Raw genomic sequence first — 21806 nt, 5'->3', positions numbered from 1 at the left:
GTTGATCGTGGGGTGGCGATAACAATTGTGGGGGCCATTTCAGAGTTCACGGTGACTATTAGGGCTCTGTGGCCCATTTAACATTGTTTCCTATGTAAAAATCGCGGGCATTGAACACTAAAATTGGGTCCAATCTGATTTTTAACATTGGTCCCTATGGGAAATCGCGGCCATCGCGTCGCACCCGATTTTTAGTGCATTCGATGGTCGCGATGGGCGCCCTTCTAGGTAAAGAGTACCTAAAATTGTCCTAATGACAAGTTGCAGGCTATAAGAGGGACCAGAACAATGTACTTTGAATCCACCATTTAGCACTACGGTTGTGTTTAGGCCTCATTTACATTATTTCTACTGGGGACATTTAGCTACAGATTGGTCTGCAGTTCTGGCAATGAACAGGCCATTTCTCAATTATATTATAGTAAAATGAAGATACCAGTTATCTTCAAATAAAGTTTTCTTAGATTTAATACCATCAAAAAGTCAGCCTGAAATAAAGAAATACGTTGCCACACATGGGAAGTCTTATAAAGAGAATTTCCAGAACTCTGTTTATTGTGCTTATGAGTAAAATCTGGTACAGTCTATTAAATATAGACATATAGAAATAAAAAGTTCCATTTGGCAATTGTATTCCTTTCAAAACAATATAACCCGGACTATAATGATGCAGCTTGTACTTCAGGACGTCTGATGCTCCTTTGACTGTCACAGCCCAAGGTCACACGGTGCATATACAGACCACCATCTAGTGTTATATACTTGATATGTAACCGCCTGGGTCATGGCTTATTGAACGCAAGGATCTCAGGTTTGTTCTGGATACAAGATAAACGCTTTATGCCACATCTATCACTGACAGTGCCTGTAATTATCTCATTCTTTATCCTTTTATCAATGTCTTTACATTCCCATACTGGAAAGGATCAGCCCCATTCCAGGTCCTCTTCATCGCATAGATCTGCAGCTGTTGGGGGATGGAGAGATGGGGGCAGCTCACAAAGAGGAGGCCATCCAGGTGGTAAATGGTATACAGGATGCTCAGACGCAGGGGCACTGTGAGGAGAAAAGGCGCACATTGTATTATCAGGATTTAGTATCATAGACCTTAATATCATTGTATTGAACAATACATAATTCCTAATGTTACCTGTACACTAGCCTTTGAATGTTACTAAAGGATTTAAATATCTGGTATAGAGCCTCTCCCTAGTGTACATGTCATGCAATAGACATTGATCAAATAGCTTGTATCCATTAGCATTGTATTTTATTATTTATGACCAGTTATGTATAGGAGCACACTCTCCACAGCGCTTGTACAATACATAATACAGCACAAATAATCTATATTATAGAATGAGGTCTCTCCCTGCCAGTCATACATGTTTTAGTTGTGATGTAAATTAGCTGTTGCTGTAGGCACACACACTTCTACATACATTAAGCCTCCTACCAGTATGTGCCCGAAGATTGCTAGCTTCATGGCGACATGCATAAAGCAGACTACTGGACAGTGACTGGTGAATGGGTTCCTATAAGGATGCTCTTAATACTCCTGCATGCATGCATCCCAATTTCCCTATGGTATTCTCAACTCCTGAAGATTTGTCACAAGTGCTGCTCCGTAGGGAGAGGCACTCGGGGCCCTTTCTAAGAATGAAGTAGATTTTGGCCACTTTTCGGAGAACAATGCTCTAACTGTTCATTTGTCATATTGTACATTTGGGGGGGGGGGGGGGGGCATGAATCTAGTTGTCTACAGCTTCTGACTGCACCTTTTGCGTGACTGCCCTGTGGGCCAAACATTTTGGAGCAGGCATGTATTACCAGGGAGGACGTCTGTCCCTTTAGATTTGGCTTCTGCCTGTCTTGTTAGCTTACAACGCCTTCTGATTACAGCGGACAAAACTCTGTTCTATGTTTATAGTGCACTCATGCTGACGAAAGTTTGGACTGAGTTGAATGGCACCTGCTTAGGAGTATAGCATTGGATAAAAAATTGGGAAAAAAGGGGGAATCGGAGTGTGGGTCTAGGGCACTGAACTACTAGGACTACAAATGGTGAGAAGGCGTACTCCTGTCAATGTTAGTGAGTGCTACAGGCAAGTATTGTTGAGGAGGTGCACCCTGGGAGTGTAATGCTTATGTTGGAAAATAATGGACAGACGACATAAAACAAACATCATACAGTGTATTTGCACAGTAATATGACGGTGTGTCATGAGAGAAATATAAGAAAGCAGTGAGATATTTAAACTTTCAATGTGTGCCAGGATAAATAACAAAAAATGAATCAATTATTAGGGAAATACCTATAATGAAGGTTCCTGGTAAAACACCAAAATGTATTGCTACTAATATACAGTTGTTTAAATCATGTACAGGTTGGTGGTTATTAAACACACAAATACATTTGTATATGACAATCGTATTATCACCAATTATGTTAGAAAAGCCTGATAAGCATGATCCAGTGTAGATCCATTATTAGCTCATCGCTCTTCTTATATTCCTCTCATGACACACCGTCATATTACTGTGAAAATACACTGTATGTTGTTTGTTTTATGTCCTCCCATTTTGTCTGAGGCTCACTGTCACAGACATTTTAATAATTTCAACTAAAAAGGTTATTTTATTACCATACACTGTTACACATATAGAAGGCTAGTGCCCCGGCCAAGGGAGATCTTTCTTTATCCTTTCTTGGATAAAAATTTGAGTATAGCATTGGTTAATGACTAGGTAGAGCACAGGTTTTCAAAGTCGGTCCTCAGGTCCGCACACAGTGCATGTTTTGCAGGTCTCCTTACAGAATCAAGTTAAATAATTAGCTCGATCTGTAGATCTTTTAAAACAGAGTTTGAGAACCACTGAGGTAGAGTATGAGTGGTTTGTTTACATGGGATGGAATGGTCTCCTTAACCCTATGAGTGCCAAGTGTAAGCGATGCTGACATTTTTAGCAGATATTCTGAACATCAATCAGAGATGTTAGCACTCAAAGGGTTAAGCACGACTGGGGGTGGTTATACAGCTGCTACCTAAAACAACAATTCTATCATTTAGCTACTGCCAGGTTGCTTTCTCTTTAAAACTAATTTCTCCTTTAAATTGAGTTACTTTATCGCAGAAATCTAGCTGCCGTCCACATATCACATTCGGGCTTTGAATGGAGTAACCCCAGTGGTCATTGATTCCAGGCATATGTGCGTGTCATGTACACATTAACCATACCTAGCAATAGGATTCATGCTGGCTTCCGGTAGATCAAAAGGGAATATATCCAGGTGGGAAGTTTGCAGATGGGGGAATGTTGGCGTGGTGCCATGATTTCACAGGTGACCATGAGATTGTGTTTTACAGCAAAATGAGACATCACGCCAGCGTCACTGGAGATGTGGGCATGTTCTCTACAGAAAACGCCTTGATATTCAGGAGTTATATGGAAATTCCTTTTTATTACAGAAGACTTTTTAAAATCTCAATATCAGAGTTAATGGTTCACCACTCCCATCATCTTAATTGCTATACGTGAGTTATCTGTACGGTACTTGTTTCCTAGCACGGCCACACCGATTTGCATCAGGGTGATCGTGTTGGAAAAATCGCGTCGGTCGCATCGCATGCGACCAAATCGCATGCGATGCGACCGACGCAATTTTTACATTGAATCAAATGTGAATAGGGTCCCCGGGACCCTATTTTACATTGGATTCAATGTAAAGTATTCCCCAGACCCCCAATTTTACCCCCTCAACGCCACCCCACGATTGACGCCAACCCAAAGCGTGGCGAGCGCAGCGAGCCCGTGAGGGGCGGCAGCGTGCGTCGTCCGACCTTTTCATACCCCTACTATCCACGTCGGTGTGGAGTTGAGAATATAAAGTGTGGCGAGCGCAGCGAGCCACCGAGCCCGAAGCGTGGCGAGCGCAGTGAGCCCCGCGAGGGGACGCGTATAACTTCACAGGTATACGCGTCCCCTTGCGGGGCTCGCCACGCTTCGGGCTCGGTGGCTCGCTGCGCTCGCCACACTTTATATTCTCAACTCCACGCTGACGTCGATAGTAGGGGTATGAAAAGGTCGGAGGACGCGCACCGCCGCCTCGCTGCGCTCGCCACGCTTCGGGTTGGCGTCAATCGTGGGGTGACGCTCACAATGGGGTTGCGTAACCCATGACGGGGCCATATACAATGTGAAATGGGTCATATTAGACCATTTCACATTGTTTCCTATGTGAGATAGACTTAATCAAGTCCATCTCATCTTGTGCCATTATAATGGCACAAGACCGACGCGATGCTCCCGATTTCAATGTTAAAATATTTTAACATTGAAGCCTATGGCAAAATCGCGGGCATCGCGTCGGGGGCCATGTTAATGCACGCGACCGACGCAATGCCCCAGATTTTGCCTTTGCGGGCAAAATGGACCTGATTTCAAAGGAAATCGGGTCCATCGCGGGCATCGTGTACCTTAAGTTAACGGTACACGATGCCCGCGATTGTGGCCGTGCTAGGAAACAAGTAGCTCTGTACAATTTGGGGCTCTAACACCTAGGCTCTGCAAATGACCATTAGCAAGTCATTTTACAGATAATCCAGATTGATTGGAATCCACCTCTATTTCCCATGTGTTTCCCCACGGCTTTTTCCTACCCTTGGTTGCTCAGAATGCATGCACTGCAATCCTTTACAGACATGAAAGAATAAATTTCCGTAGTACCCCTCTAGTTCAATATGTCCAACTGGGTATGGATCATGGGGGTCGACAAGAACAAGGTAGACAGGCATTAGGTCACAATGCATCAAGGCCGACATGCAGTTAGGTCAACAGGGACACTATTCTTTTCTCCCACCATGCCCTGGTGGATGGTAATGCATAAGATACCACCTGAAAAATCTCATGTTGACCTAATGCTTGTTTTGACCCAGTCGAACTAAGTGACCGTATACTATCCAACTACAAGTTTCATTCAGGCACAGATCCACACTTCACTCCAATGCCATTTGAGCCCCTGCTGCATAGCACTATCCCATGGGGTAAGCACAGGGAGAATATACAAACTCCACACAGTTAGAGCCACGGTGGGAATGGAACCTATGACCTCAGTGCTGTGAAGAAGTAATGCTAACCATTACACCAACCAACCTTTTCCACAACATTTGGGGGGATTGCACACTTATATCTAGGTTCTGGGATGACATTTAACTTTTAATGGCTCAGGTTACTACTGTACAAATGCCTAAAGACACACTGCCTGTTTTCCTGTTCCAACCTATCAGCTGTATCCAAACGGTCTGATAAACGCATCATAATATCAATACAGCTAAACTTCATATAGATAACCTAGATTTATACCCTTTATCATTTGTAGAGGTGATTATATTGTGAATTAGGGGATTTTATAGTCAACTCGCTTACAGTACATCTCAAGATGGCATGCGACATCGGTTGCTGAAAGGGGTCACTTTTTGCACCACTAGATGCGATTGTGGTGCATCGAATCCGACCGCATAAGTGTATGAGTAGCATTATTACACTTACCATACAACAGGCCAGCTCCATTTCTGCTTTGTTTTGAGCAAACCAATATCCATTGAAAAAAAGAGCTTGGCCACAGTGCACGAGTCCCCATTCCTTACTTAAATAGAGTAACTGAAGGTCATGTCCCCCGCGACTACAGTTCTAATAACCCAAGAAACCTTTTGTTCGGAGACTGCCATACCCCCCACACATTGCCTCACTGCTGCTGCAGTAAAATAACTGTGTACACCCCCCCCCCCCTTACAACACCTGAACTACCTATTCATGTTAATGAATATCTATACATATCAATTATTGTGCACCTGTGCATTAGTTGATTGTGTCTGTGAGAAAAAAAAAATGAAAAGGAAGTATTTACAAGCAAATAATTGGACTATGGTTTGCCAACATATTGTATATTTGCAAGATTACAAAAAAAACAATCATTATGTAGCACAATAAGCTACTGTATTTCTGAATGCAAGTCCTATAGATTGGAAGCTTGCAAGCAGTGCCATTCTGCCATTTCACGGTCATAACCCTGTTTGTTGTATCCCTATTTATAATTGTTAAGCACAACGGAATCTGCTGCACTGTATAACAAACTGTAAAAAATGTTAGAAAGAAGTATAGGCTCTGTACTACATGAGCTCCCCCTGCTGTACTCACCTCTCACTGCGAGTGCTTTCAATCTTAGCTCGCTCTTCCAGCCACAACTCCACACGACAGGGAGGAATCTGTTTACTCTGCTCCTCTTTCAACCTTCTTTCTCCTAATATATTAAAAAAAAATTTAAAGTCTTATTAAAAATTGTATTGCGTATAGACTGTATTGTGATGACAGTTGCCAATCAAATCCTAATGTCTATTTAAATCAGGGATGGGGAATCTTCTGCCCTTCAGCTGTTGAACCACACAACTCAGCATGTCCTGCTACAGTTTTGCTATTTGGCCATGTTAAAATGGTTGCAGTGCATGCTGGTATATGTAGTTCAACAACAGCTGGAGGGCCAAAGTTTCCACATCCCTGACTTTAATGGATGAAAATACTGTGAACTTTAGAGGAAGCATGGATGCACACAGAACATACGATCCAGTGTTCACATGTTCTCATGTTACAAGTAATAGATGGCAGGCTATAGTTACTTAACATATGGTTTTATCTTTGTGTAATTATTTGTGGTAATGCTGAATTAAAATGCTTTGCACTTTGTGATATAATTTATTACATTCTATTAGATTCATATTCATATTATTTAGTTGCTCAAATACTGATTAAACTTGAAACCAGTTGGTGATTAATATATAATTTACCAATTCACCCATTTACAATTATTTGGGGTGTATAGATTGGCCCTCATTGGACCTGCCTACAACTACAAGCCCTTTTCCTAGTGTGTACATAAATGTGCTGGCTTTAGATGCAACCATAGGTCACACCACGGAAACTTGCACCAGCACTATGGGGTATATTCAATGCTTTTTGCGAGCTGTGACAGCAGTGCTGACTGCTCACTGCCACAGCTCGCACAGTCAGTGTTCAACTGGCCACTACCTCTCTGGGTTTTTACAGTGACATGGAAACAGCGCATGCGGCTGCCGAAACAGCAAGGCTCAGGCTCATAGCTAAATGCAACAGGCTCCCTGCATTAGCCGCAAACCTCGCTATATGGGGGAATCCTCACCGTCATCTGACAGTGAGGGTTCCCCGGAACATTGAATACGGTGAGCGGCCGGCGAGGGAGTTAAATGGCGAGGGTCCCCGAAAGCCCCCGCGCCGGCCACTCACCATATTGAATACTGCCCTATGACAAGCTTTATCCATCTGAATAATGCCCCCAATGTGAAGGATAAAGCAAAACACCCAGAACACTCCCATAGAACGCCCATACGATGGACCATTTGTGAGCAACTTCATAGCCACTTCCCAGGAATGCGCAGTACTTTCCCAAGACATTTCTTGTACTGTGTGTCTCAATCACACATGCCCCTGTGCATGCACATTGTGTATAGAATGTGCCAGAACTGGTTTTGGGGCTTTTCACAATTGGAAAAAAACAACAACATCAATAAACCGTTGAACATCCGTATTGCTCCCTCAGGTGATTTTAAGGGAATGTTCATATGCTTCCTTTATGATTGTTGCATAAACACAGATGAGAAAAGCGGTTTGTCATGTTTACCAATAATGGATGATCATACAGAAAACTATAGCGAAGTAGCAAACTCATTAGATAACGGTTACATTTTCTCACCTTCAACGCGAGCCTTCAGTGCATCCAAGTCTTGGGCAGACATGTGTGAAAAGCGGCAAGATGGACCAAAGTCACACTGGCCTGAAACATGATATAAAGTAGTGACATTAGCTGGCGGAATACAGTTTTGCAGTGAGCCTAATAACCAATAAAACCTGTGAGCATTACATAAACACTGAAAAAGGAACATTAGCAGCAAATAAACTACAAAATTGGAAGTTATCTAAGCTGGGTGAAGATGAAATATACCATTCATACTGCCCACTGCAGCTTTGTTATAAACAGATTGTGCCATTCCCACTATCCACTAAAGGCAGTCATAATCCCAGGCTGGCTTATGTGTGTCTGATACAGTACACAAAACTGACTGCAAAGCAAGTCAGTCTGTTGTGAAATAATTGACCCTTTGTACAAGTCCATCAATCTGCGGCTTGTGGAGTATTTGCATTTCTTTGAGGAAAAGCTAGCCTCATACAAGCTCTGGCTTTAACTGCAAGACAGAGAACCCTAGGTTAATTGGCTTCTCACAAAATGTTATATAGTGTGTTAAAGCGTAGGGAACATAGACTGCAGGGGACGGACATGAATGATTAAACGTTATCTGTATAGTACTGCATTATATATACAAATACCCTTTTTTTATAATATTAAAATTACTTTTATAAAACTTCATTATGAAGCCTGCTAAGTTACGCCTCATTGGCTCCACAACTGTGAGACTAGAAGGGTATATCTCCTCGGTCTGACGGTCACTGTTTCGGTACATGAGCACCTTTCTCAAAGACTGCTAACAAATGCTAGGGACAAGGATATATACAAGTCACTAATACCCATTTCACACTGCAGCTATAACCCGGTAATTTGCAGATTTTAAATTTTTAACTGTTTCAAAACTGTTATAGCTGCAGTGTGAAAGCAACAGTTTTAAATTACCGGTAATTAAAAATCGGTTATGTGTGCAGTGTGTCCGGTCCTCCCTCTACCCTGGTAACATGGCCTGCACCCCCCCGGTACTTGCCAGCGTGTGGGGATCCGGGCAGCGGGGTCCGTTCGTTGACAACTCCTCCATCTGCACAGTGAGCCAGGAGCGCCCAGGGAGAGAATCGCTGTTCCTGGACTCAAATGCTGTTAGTTACCGGCACAGAAAAGACACTCGTCCTCACTGAGTCCCCCTGCCCATTGTGCACTCATTGCCCCGATCACACGGCAGGCTCCGGATGGAGGCAGCCGCAGCCAGTTCAGCAAAAGCCAGGTCCAGCTCCAGGAGTGCCGGGAAGGGTAGCTGTGATGCGGCAGATGGGAACTAGGGGAGGCAGCGGGGTCCATTTGTTGAATGGGCAGTGTGCGGTGGGGTCCCTGTGGCAGATGGGAACTAGTTCCCATCCGCCGCAGGGACCCCGCCGTACACTGTTCCAATCCAGGTTGGATCCAGGAATTTTCTCGTTTACACCGAGGTGCTGACCCGCAGTGTAAACAGAGCGGTGCTTGGAGAGGACATAATCTCCAAGTGCTGAGACCCCCATGCTCAGGGTAAATGCAGAACCAAGTTAAACTGCTAGGTTGCCCCCTGCCCTCTGTGCACAGCTAGCCCCCCTCCCCCGCAAGGTGAATGAATGCTGCACACAGGCATCCATTCACCTCCTCCCTGCCTCTGCTGCTGTCTCCTGTGTGTGCCCCCCGCCCAACCTCCTTACTGACAACAGGGCATTGCGGTCAGGAGGTTGGACTCTCCCATTGCTGTAAACAGGAGTTTACACTGCTCCTCACCCGGGTCCTGCCCTTGTTCCACCCTGGTCAGGACCAGAGTAGGATTCGCTGGGAAATTGACTCATGTATTTTTCTAGCTACCCCTTTTACACCAACGCTGACCCGGGTCCACAAGGCAAAAACCCGGGTTTTTGCCTCTGTGATAAAGGGTCATATTTGGTGATCAGAATAGTTACCAGACAATAACCTTAAAACTAAAGAAGTCCAGAGATGGGTAGCATCCTGGTTTCAATAAACTCTGGAGTACTCTCTATTGAAAGAGGGAAGTGTGTTTATTTCAACTGGTGTTGCTATTTGGTAGGTCTTGTCTGGTGATCACTAGACCATATCACACTGCTCTGCAGAAATACTAGCAAAGCCATTGTATAAGGAGGTGACATAGTCAGAAGAAATAAGCAAAATAATGGTATTTTCTGAGAATTCTAATCTCTTCTAAATCAAAAAAGGTATATTTTTGTGTAGGCATTACATAAAATAAAATTTATATTGATGTTAGAATGGGATGAGCCCAAAATAGACTTGTCATAGGGGTGAGAAAAACCTGTGAGATAAAATACATGCATCCAGCATGCCAATTAACCCGTGACTAATTACTATGTATTTCTATAAACATTAAACTTGTTGACAAGTCGGTTGCTTCTTTACATCACTACCAAGTTAAATTTTTTAATAAAAAAAGGGTGATTTTTCACACACAGCTGATTGGCTGGTACGTTATCACCTTCCACTTCATCAGCCCCATTATTAATACAAAAAAACGTAATAAATTACAGGGTACAACTGGAATACATTGAATTTGATTGTTTTGCGGTCGCCCAAATGTAATGGGCAACAATCTGAGCAATTCAAATGTTCCCGCTATAGCATTGGTTCTCAACCTCGGTCCTTAGGATCCCCCAACAGTTTACGTTTTCCAGGTCTCCACACAGAATCACAAGGGAAATAATAAGCTCCACCTGCGGATCTTTTAAAATGTGTCAGTGAGTAATGAGTGCACCTGCAGGGTGACCTGGAAAACATGCACTGTTGGGGGGATCTGAGGACTGAGGTTGATAACCAATGCCCTATAGCATGCGAGCACAGCATGCTTGTGCCCAGAAGTATTGAGTATAGCAGCACAAAGTGGCTAAACCAGTCTAAAGTACTGTTTTGGATGCCCAAAGTGCCATCTTATCGCACATGTCATTTCCCTACAACAGGAGGCTGCCATTTGAAATGTGACCCCTGCCTCCCTAGTCAACAATTGAATTGCTTAGTGAAGCGCTACCGGGTAAAACAAATAAAGGTACTTGTTTCCTAGCACGGCCACACCGATCAGAATAGCGGTCATCGGGGGTAAAATCGGGGCCATCGCGGCCGCTAAAAAAATCGGGTGCGATGCCCGCGATTTCCCCATAGAGAACAATGTTAAATGCCTCAATTTACCCGCGATGACCACGATTTCCCATAGGAAACAATGTGAAATGGCTCAATTTAGCCAAATTATCATAGGGAACAATGGTAAATGGGCCAAAAACACCCCTGAACATTGAAATGTCCCCCCAAAAGTTATTGACGCCACCCCGCCATCAACGTGAACCCGAAGCGTGGCGGCGGTATGCGTCCTCCGACCTTTTCATGCCCTACTATCCACTAGGGCGTGGAGTGAGAATAGAATAGTGTGGCGAGCGCAGCGAGCCACCGAGCCCGAAGCGTGTCGAGCGCAGCGAGGGGACGCGGATACCTTCACAGTTATACGCGTCCCCTCGCGGGCTTCCCAGGTGTCCATGGCGACGCGGACACCTGGGAAGGCCGCGAAGGGACGCGTTTACCTGTGAAGGTATCCGCGTCCCCTCGCGGGGCTCGCCACACTATTCTATTCTCACTCCACGCCCTAGTGGATAGTAGGGCATGAAAAGGTCGGAGGACGCGTACCGCCGCCCCTCGCGGGCACGCTGCGCTCGCCACGCTTCGGGTTCACGTTGATGGCGGGGTGGCGTCAACTACTTTTGGGGGGACATTTCAATGTTCAGGGGTGTTTTAGGCCCATTTACTATTGTTCCTATGATAATTTGGGTAAATTGATCCATTTAACATTGTTTCCTATGAGAAATCGTGGTCATCGCGGGTAAATTGAGGCATTTAACATTGTTCCCTATGGGGAAATCGGGGGCATCGCGTCTGGACCATTTAAGCATTTTTAGGTGCACACGACGCGACCGACCCGATTTTTCACTGTTTTCAATGCAAAAATCGGGGGCATCGCGTCGGTCGCGTCGCAGGCCACTCAAATTACCCCCGATGGCCAAGATTTGTGGCCGTGCTAGGAAACAAGTACCCAAATAAATTGTCCATTTAATTTGTGCAATGTTTCACTGAGCATGAAATATGTATTTACCATATATCAGCAATTTCAGGAAGTTCAGCTAAGTACATTTGGTTGACACACACTAAAATGTTATATTTTGAGGTAAGCTTCATAAAGAAAATACCCACCTGTTTGAAGGAAGCGTCTGCATAGTTTCTTACATTCTTCTTCAGCAAGGATCTCAGATGCATCTAACATAAAATGCAAAAGAAAAACTGATATTATTGTAAAGCACAACGGAATATGCTGCACTATATAAGAAACTGTAAATAAATATTATACACAGAGACTACATCAATTGTAAAATCCTGGAACAGACCATAATGTAGAAACATTAAGCACTTTATATTTTAGTTCTCTGATGATTTGTCTCTGACTTCTACTGTGCTGCTTCCACCCACCCGGACCAGACTCTCCCTAAACTTCAATCTGACAACTGCTTTCCCTGTACCCATCTCTTTACTTAAGGCTATCATTACATCACATAATACATCAGAGGGGTATATTCAATGTTTTTTGTGAGCTGTGACAGCGAGCAGTGCTGCCTGCTCGCTGTCACAACTCACATGGTCAGTATTCAACCCTGCACACACCATTTTCATGTCGCTAAGTTTTTGCAGCTAAACAGCGAGACCCACAGCTAAATGCAGTAGGCTCCCTGCGTTAGCCACAAGCCTCCCTGTTTGGGGGAAACCTTGTTGTCCTCTGACAACGAGTATTCCCCCAGAACATAGAATAGGGTGAGAGACCGGCGCGGGGGTTAAATGTTGAGGGTCGCTTGTTTTCAGTGATCCCCGTTTAACCCCCTCGCCGGCCTCATTGAATACAGCCCAGTGTGTACTATCAGATCAAGGGACTCAATTTTCAGAGCGTTAATTCCCAGGTGAGAACTGGTTTATTATGGTCTAAGCTAAAATGTCCTGTAAGCCAATCCAGTCCATATTTGACAAGGCCACATAAGGAACACCTGAAGATTGTCAGATGCAAGTAAAATAAAACAGAAATAACATGTGCTTCACCAGACCCTTGGACACAAGTAATAATAGTAACCCACAACTGGATAAAACCTCTTGCGATAGATATGGAAAGAAATAACATATAGCAGTAAACACAAGATTACTGCAATACACAAAGGTGTGGGGTAACCAACAGCTGAATTATGCTTTAATTTTCTATGCTGTATTAGAGACCCTGAGCATTGTCCTGGGACAGCGAAGTGGAGAGTCCTAATAAAGGGCCAGATGTATCATGTCTCGGCGAGATATAAAGTTGAGAAATAAAAAATTATTGATCTCTGTCCCAGGGGTCAACCCTATTATTTGACATGAATTTGCAAAAGCAAGTTTGCGCAAATTTGGGACAACTTACAAGACTTTAAAGTGGATAAACACCTAAAGATTTATCTGACCAAATTGTTTGGTGGGAACTAGAACCCTCTAATGTGTTGGAGAAATTGACAATTTACTATTTGCTCTCAAACATTAAAAACAGACAATAGCTGTTCAGACAAAATGATGAAATCCAATTGCTCTAACAGATTTGTTCAAATAATAGTTTTTTGGCTTTTTCAAAAGTTTGGAAGCAAATGAGTGATTATGGGCCTTATTCTGGTTCACTCTGACAAAATCCTTCTTAGATGGACAAAACCATGTGCACTGCAGGGGGACAGATGTTAAAGGTGAAAAGAGAATTAGATTTGGGTGAGTTATTTTGTTTCTGTGCAGGGTAAATACTGGCTGCTTTATTTTTACACTGCAATATAGATCTCACTTTGAAGTAAATCCCCACCCAAATCTAACTCTGCACAAGTAACATCTGCCCCACCTGCAGTGCACATGGTTTTGTCCATCTAAGAAGGAATTTGTCAGAAAGAGTGAACCAAAATAACCCTCTATGAGCTTTCATTCATTATCTACTGTTCTTTCTAGCAACTGGTTAGGGCAGGGCTGTACAATGGCTGCATAAATGGGGCAGACCAACATCACCAAAGGGGGCAGCTCGGGCATCCACAGGGGCACTGGGCTTCACCATGTGCACTGGCGGAGACAGGTAGCAGGCTGTTCAAGCAGGGCAGGGCGCATTTTGCCCCTTTAAAGTCTATGGCATGGTTCTTCAAACTGTGGCCCTCCAGATGTTGTGGAACTACATGTCCTAGCATGCCTTGACAGTTTTGGCATGCTCTTACAGGAAAAAATGTGGCAATGCATGCTGGGACATGTAGTTTCACAACATCTGGAGGGCCGCAGTTTGAAGACCCATGGTCTATGGGTTTGTAGCAAGCCAAGTACCACTATCTGCATCTCTGAGCACACCAATCAATAGCCTTTTTAGGCATAACCAGGGTCTGCCATTCACATTGCAGCTGAAATGGGTCCGACCCAAGATTAAGGATGGTTGCAGACTCGGGATGCAACACCTGGGTTGAGCCTTTCACACCAAGCTTGAACACGATTCACACAGGTTTGCCCCGACAATACACTGGTATGCAGTCAATGGATAGACAATGTATAGGTGACAGTCACTAGGTCAACAGAGACTACTTCAACACCTAAAAAGGGTCAACATAACTTAGATCGACTGCCAAAAAAGTCAACTCTGCATATGTTGATTATAAGCTTATGTTAACAGTCAAAAGGTCAACGTGAGTTTTTCAGTATTTTTATATAGTAACCTCAGCCTTTTAAAATTTGTATATAGGCCTTAAGATGTGAATACAATGAAACTTGACTTGAGTGCTACTGCACCTTAATTATATAGGCCCGATAAGTTATATAACCAATCCAATGCAGAGTGTATGCTCTTTGAGATCCAGCCAGTATGTATGTATGTATGTATGTATGTATGTATGTATGTATGTATGTATGTATGTATGTATATATATATATACACACACATACACACACACACATATACATTATATATATATATATATATATATATATATATATATATATATATATATATATATATATATATATATATATATATATATATATATATATATATATATATATATATATATATATATATATATATATATATATATATATATATATATATACATATACACACACACACGTATGTGTATACAAAGGTGTCGCACTCCGGCCCGTTTTCAAATGCTTTTTATTGCAAACAACGATGACACAGCAACGTTTCAATACACTTAAGTATTATCGTCAGGCTCATTGAACTTACACACAGCCACTGTTTAAATAATGAACACCGCGCCACTCAGCCAGAGTACACGTCCAGCCAGGCGGCGCTATCAGATGACATCATCAAACGTTACTAAGTTGCAATATCTAAGACAATATATCAAAATTCTAAAATAACCAAAACCCCTATAAAGTATAAACAAACACCATGTAACATACATATCCATCGTGAATAAACAGTTATCACAATGTTAATCAGGACAATCAATCCCGTATTTAGCGTGATATATAAATAGACATAGCAAAATTACAAAGTAACCAAAACACTTATAAAACATATACAAACAACATATAACATATAGCAGAAAGTCTCAATGATAGGTTAACAAGACGTCAGTGAAAAATAGGGGTCAAATGCTGAAGACATCAAATCGATAATATCGAGATGGTTTAATTGAATCATTGCAGTAAAACGTTAAGACCCATACTTTCGTTAAGCCCCTTAGGAGCAACTGTGTCCAATCTTATAATCCATCTGGATTCACATTGCAACAATCGAAGACTACGGTCACCCCCCCGTAGAGAGGGTGCCACGTGGTCTATCATACGGTATTTTAAGGAAGCAATGTTGTGCCCAGCTGTTACAAAGTGGCGAGCCACTGGCTGCTCACTCTTACCTGTCTTGAGGGCTTTGGAGATCGAGGACCGATGTCCAGCCATTCTTTCCTTAAAGCTACGATCGGTTTTACCGATGTAGCTTAAGCCGCAAGGACACAAAATCTGATAAACCACACGAAAGTGTGTGTCTGATGTTAAGTACCTTTCCAGTATGTGGGTGATAAAATATTGGACCAGGGATCATAAATCTGCACGTAGTGCAAGGGCATCGCACACAACCTAATTTTTTAGATCTATCCATATCGGCTGGTGTGTATGTCCTCACTAAATGATCACGTAGGTTAGGAGGGCGTATATATACACACACGTACGTAATATACACACACACACATATATATATATATATACACACACACACACACATCTCCTATATATTTGGCTACATCTGTCACTCAAAGTGGGTGTCTGTGTCTATAACGCTCTGTTCCTGGACTTTCCTCTTAATGTGTGATTGCCTTCATCTGTGCTGAACACCTTTCTGAGAAATTAACCTGTTTAAAACAGGTGATGGCAATCATACATTAAGGGGAAGTCTAGAAACAGAGCATTGTGTCCCTCCTGGAGAGGGTCATGTTGGGAGGTATGTGATAGAGAACCAGCCCAGTGAGCCCACAGACAGTGCCAGACACCCACTGCCTTCCCATGTTGCCCAGCACTGCTACTCCACAGCCACCAGGTGAGTGCCCCCCTCCCGCGATTTGCGGCAAAACCTCCCCCCCCCCGCGCCCCCCCCCCCTCCCGCGATTCGCGGCAAAAACACCCGCTCCCCCGCGACCCCCCCTACCGCGATTCGCAGCAAAAACACCCCCGCGACCCCCCCTCCCGCGATTCGCTGCAAAAAGAACCCCCCCACGACCCCTCCCGCAATTCGCGGCATAACCACCACCCCGCGACCCCCCCCCTCCCGCGAATCGCGGCAAACCCTCCCCCGTGACCCCCCCCCGATTCGCGGAAAAAACACCCCCCGCGACCTCCCTCCCGCGATTCGCGGCAAAAATAACCCCCCCGCGACCCCCCCTTGCACGATTGGCGGCACCCCCCCTGCGACCCCCCTCCCGCAATTGGCAGCAGCCCCAGGATTAAATGGCACATGCAAAACACTGACATGGCTATGGTCGACAATGAAAAAGGTTGACATGAGTTTTTGAAGATTTATTTTAAATTTTTTTATTTTTTTCATATTCATTGTCATGTGTCGACATGGACACCAATGAAGTGGCACACTTATGTCAACATTTACATGTGTTGACCTTTCTGTGTTGATTTTTTCTTGTGGCGATTCGCGTCACTCCCCCCCGCAACCCCCCCTCCCGCGATTCGCGGCACCCCCCGTGACCCCCCACCTCCCGCAATTCGCGGCAACCCCCCACCGGAACCCCTGTGAACCCCGCCCTCCCGCGATTCGCGGCACCCACCCCCGCGACCCCCCCTCCCGCAATTCGCGGCACCCCCCCGTGATTCTCGGCAGCTCCAGAATTAAATTGCACATGGAAAACACTGACATGGCTATGGTCGACAATGAAAAAGGTTGACATGAGTTTTTGAAGTTTTTTTGTCATTTTTTGAATATTTTCATATTCATTCTCATGTGTCGACATGGACACCAATGAAGTGCCACACTTATGTCAACATTTACATGTGTTGACCTTTCTGTGTAGATTTTTTTCTTGTGGCGATTCGCGTCACACCCCCCGCAACCCCCCCTCCGGCGATTCGCGGCACCCCCCTGCGACCCCCCCCCCTCCCGCAATTCGCGGCAACCCCCCACCGGAACCCCCATGAACCCCGCTCTCCCGCGATTCGCAGCACCCACCCCCCGCAACCCCCCCCTCCCGCAAATCGCGGCACCCCCAGGATTAAATGGCACATGCAAAACACTGGCACGGCTATGGTCGACAATGAAAAAGGTTGACATGAGTTTTTGAAGATTTATTTCATTTTTTGAATGTTTTCATATTCATTGTCATGTGTCAACATGGACACCAATGAAGTGGCACACTTATGTCAACATTTACATGTGTTGACCTTTCTGTGTTGATTTTTTCTTGTGGCGATTCACGTCACACCCCCCCGCAAACCCCCCCCCGCGATTCGCGGCACCCTCCGTGACCCCCCACCTCCCGCAATTCACAGCAACCCCCCACCGGAACCCCTGTGAACCCCGCCCTCCCACGATTCGCGGCACCCAACCCCGCGACCCCCCCCTCCCGCAATTCGCGGCACCCCCCGTGATTTGCGGCAGCTCCAGAATTAAATTGCACATGGAAAACACTGACATGGCTATGGTCGACAATGAAAAAGGTTGACATGAGTTTTTGAAGTTTTTTTTTTCATTTTTTGAATATTTTCATATTCATTCTCATGTGTCGACATGGACACCAATGAAGTGCCACACTTATGTCAACATTTACATGTGTTGACCTTTCTGTCTTGATTTTTTCTTGTGGCGATTTGCGTCACACCCCCCCACCCCCCCCCCACAACCCCCACTCCCGCGATTCACGGCACACACACCTCCCCCGCGATTCTCGGCACCCCACCCCATGACCCCCCCTCCCGTGATTCACGGAACACCCCCGCGACCCCCCTCCCATGATTCGCCGCAACCCCCGCCCCGTAACCCCCCCTCCCGCGATTCGCGGCACCCACCCCCGCGACCCCCCCTCCCGCAATTCGCGGAACCCCCCCGCGATTCGCGGCAGCTCCAGAATTAAATTGCACATGGAAAACACTGACATGGCTATGGTCGACAATGAAAAAGGTTGACATGAGTTTTTGAAGTTTTTTTTTTCATTTTTTGAATGTTTTCATATTCATTCTCATGTGTCGACATGGACACCAATGAAGTGCCACACTTATGTCAACTTTTACATGTGTTGACCTTTCTGTGTTGATTTTTTCTTGTGGCGATTTGCGTCACACCCCCCCCACCCCCCCACTCCCGTGATTCATGGCACACACACACCCCCCCGCGATTCTCGGCACCCCACCCCGTGACCCCCTCTCCCGTGATTCACGGCACACCCCCCGCGACCCCCCCTACCATGATTCGCCGCAACCCCCGCCCCCGTAACCCCCCTCCCGCGATTTGCGGCAACCCACCCCGCGACCCCCCTCCCGCGATTCTCTGCAATCCCTCCCCTCCCGCGATTCGCAGCATCCACTCCCCCACAACCCCCCCTCCTGCAATTCGCGGCACCCCCCGCGACCCCCCCTCCTGCAATTCGCGGCACCCTCCGCGACCCCCCTTCCCGCGATTCGCGGACACCTAAGTTGCAATACAGGGCATCTTTCATACAATTCTAACCATATTTCTCATATACAAACGTTCACAAATTAAGGGGGCGCAGCCCCTTACGACGGTGTGAAGAGCGCCCGTAGGGCGCGATGAATCACCTAGTACACATATACATACATACACACACACGCAAATAAGGCGTCACTCAGAGATTTTTGCAAAAAGCTCAAAACAGCATGTTTATCTAAAAATGTTGGAATAAACATGCTGTTTTGAGCTTTTTGCAAAAATCCCTGAGTGACACCTTATTTGCCTGCACCGGCCTGGGGAAGGCACCAGGGTAAGGAAACAAGGAGCCGTAATGCAATTTCTGGGGAGTACCGGGGCTATATACACACACACACATGGTGTCCATATCAACGTACGATTACATAGACTAGACAATCCAAAAAAATATCACGAAAAACCTCATGTTGACCTTATTTATTATTTATTTACAGTTTCTTATATAGCGCAGCAGATTCCGTTGCGCTTTACAACCCTAGACAGTGATAAAACAAACTGGGTAACGACAGACTTGGTGGTTAGAGGGCCCTGCTGCAAGCTTACAATCTAGTCAACTATAGTGCCTATGTCAACCGTAAGCTTGTGTTGATCTTTTAGCAGTCGACCTAGTCCCTGTTGACAATTAGTTGTCGACCTAGAGACATTGTCGATCATCTATACAGTAACCCAATACACTGGGTTCTCAGCTCCATATGAATAGAGCAGCTTGGTGCTTTCTCGCTCCAAACTTTGATAACTCTCCACCAGAAAGTAGTAGACCACTGCTGGACTGGACTTCCTCTGCCATAACAATTTCTTAAGGAGATGTGTGCACTATAAAAATGAGCAGCAACAAGCTGCCATGGTAACACATTCTGATGCTGCCCCCCGTACGTGCACATCACACACAAGACAGGGGACGGGCGGGGTCTCACCTCTGAACAGGTCATACCAGGCCTTCTTGCTCCTCTGGTGCTGCACCCCGTTCAGGTGCTTCTTGCGGTTGTGCAGATTGTCGTGGAACGAGCGGTCACAGTAGTCGCACAGATACCGCCGGCCCATGGTCCCTCTTCGTCCGCAGTACCGGCCACTCCTCGGATGCCGCACACCTGCCCCCTGCGCTCAACGGTACCACGTAGTTACACGATCACGGGCGGATAAGGGCATACCTTTGCGCCATGTACAAGCGTTGCCCGTACGCAGCTGAGCGCAGCCGGCCGTCTGCAATATCATAAGCACCTGTGCAGAATACCAGTCATGTGACAGGAAAAGGCGTCGCCCCCTTATTCGTCACTTCCGGACGAGAGAAACCGCTGGGCACACAGGGTCACCATGTCCGTGCTGAACACCGTATACCGCTCGCTGTTCCGCCGCACCTCCACCTTCACCCTCAGCATCGTGGTCGGCGTGGTGCTGTTTGAGCGGGCGTTTGACCAAGGAGCGGACGCGCTGTATGAGCACCTGAACCGAGGGGTGAGGACAGCGGGGTGACCGGGGAATGTCAAGGACACGGGGCGGTTTGTGGCGGGGCCGGCTACGGAGGTGACAGTCCCAGCATCATCACAGCCTGGGACAGATGTACTATGCTTCAGAAAGTGATAAAGCACCGGCCAATTGGCTCCTAACTGTCTTTTCCAAACACAGCCTGTAGCATGGCAGTTGGGAACTGGTTGTTTATCACTCAAGTACATCCATAGGCTTAAGGTTATATGGTCAGATGAGAAGTTTGAGTTGGTTAAGTTTAAATGGAGCAACAAGTCTTTCTAGATTGCTACTGCTAGTAGACAATGAAAAACGAATCACGGTCCTCTTAATGCAGCTGGTTGGGTGGAATGAAAATCTGACAATGCATAGGAGATAATGACAATCAGAAACAGACACTGTTAGACAAGTTGGTTAAGGCACAGAGGTTCCCAAAAGCCGTCCTCAAGGCTCCCCAACAATCCAGGTTTTAAGTTTGTCAATGGCTCAGCACAGATGGTGAAATAAAATTGGCCAAAGCATAAATGAAGCCACCTGTGGCCAAGAATGGATATACTGTGAAATCTTAGGGTGCCTTGAGGACAGCGTTTGGGAACCTCAGGGTTAAGTCCTACTGATTTATCAATTTGTCTGAATGACAGGTTTTGTCCATTTCCAGGGTTTGAGAGCAAAATGCTGACTCTCTTTTGCTTCCAAACTGCTAGATTTTCATTTTAGCCAAGCAACTAGTTCAGTGAGAGTTGGTCTAGTGCAGCCAACGCCAGTCCTCAAGAACTACCAACAGTTCACGTTTTCCAGCTCACCTTGCAGGTACACAGATGCACTCATTACTGACTGACACATTTTAAAAGATCCACAGGTGGAGCTAATTACTTCACTTGTGATTCTATAGTGACAGTCTCAATAATGGTTTGTGGTTTAAGAATATAGATTAATGTCGTAATATGGAATAATCGTTAGAAAATGAAGATGAGTATAGTTTATAACGTTAACATAAGTTTTCTGTTTGCTTTCCTCCTAGAAAATGTGGAAACACATCAAACACCAGTATGAAGAAAAGGAATAAGACGTCTTCATTTGTCCAGAACAATTTTGGTCAATAGTCCTTGTCCAAGATCCTTCAGAGGACAGCAAAATGGTTGACATTGAAAATGATTAGTAACATCAGGGACACAACTGTCACATGTTTGATCGACATTGAGTAATAAAATGTAAATGGAAACCTTTATATGTCCCTTCATTTGCTGCTATGGATTATTGAGTTTAAAAGATGGGTATTAAATTATTAAAACAATTGATATAAATTCA

At 45.1% G+C, this 21806-nt stretch overlaps 2 protein-coding genes across 2 annotated transcripts; one reads left to right on the top strand and one right to left on the bottom strand.

Annotated features, from left to right (window-relative positions):
• Positions 1 to 450: 450 nt before the first annotated feature.
• Positions 451 to 20289, bottom strand: ZMAT5 (zinc finger matrin-type 5). Its single transcript, XM_083145329.1, has 5 exons — positions 19952 to 20289; positions 12026 to 12088; positions 7784 to 7864; positions 6199 to 6301; positions 451 to 1056 (listed from the first exon to the last, which is right to left on the bottom strand). The coding sequence occupies exons 1-5, from the start codon at positions 20076 to 20078 to the stop codon at positions 927 to 929; spliced, it is 504 nt and encodes a 167-aa protein (XP_083001455.1). The 5' UTR covers positions 20079 to 20289; the 3' UTR covers positions 451 to 926.
• On the top strand, positions 20238 to 21806 carry UQCR10 (ubiquinol-cytochrome c reductase, complex III subunit X). The gene is made up of 2 exons (XM_083145330.1): positions 20238 to 20489; positions 21520 to 21806. The coding sequence occupies exons 1-2, from the start codon at positions 20349 to 20351 to the stop codon at positions 21562 to 21564; spliced, it is 186 nt and encodes a 61-aa protein (XP_083001456.1). The 5' UTR covers positions 20238 to 20348; the 3' UTR covers positions 21565 to 21806.

This window comes from Crinia signifera, chromosome 1, assembly GCF_055691185.1.
Source record: "Crinia signifera chromosome 1, ASM5569118v1, whole genome shotgun sequence".
Lineage (NCBI taxonomy): Eukaryota > Metazoa > Chordata > Amphibia > Anura > Myobatrachidae > Crinia > Crinia signifera.
Note: the sequence above shows the minus strand (reverse complement) of the source record. Positions and strands in the feature narration are given on the sequence as shown.

Excerpts from the sequence above, each read along its gene's own strand:
- UQCR10 (XM_083145330.1), top strand. The coding sequence starts at position 20,349 with ATGTCCGTGCTGAACACCGTATACCGCTCGCTGTTCCGCCGCACCTCC. Across the intron at positions 20,490-21,519 it reads ATGAGCACCTGAACCGAGGG|AAAATGTGGAAACACATCAA; the intron begins GTGAGGACAGCG and ends CTTTCCTCCTAG.
- ZMAT5 (XM_083145329.1), bottom strand. The coding sequence starts at position 20,078 with ATGGGCCGGCGGTATCTGTGCGACTACTGTGACCGCTCGTTCCACGAC. Across the intron at positions 12,089-19,951 it reads CTGGTATGACCTGTTCAGAG|ATGCATCTGAGATCCTTGCT; the intron begins GTGAGACCCCGC and ends ATTTTATGTTAG. Across the intron at positions 6,302-7,783 it reads ACTGAAGGCTCGCGTTGAAG|GAGAAAGAAGGTTGAAAGAG; the intron begins GTGAGAAAATGT and ends TTAATATATTAG.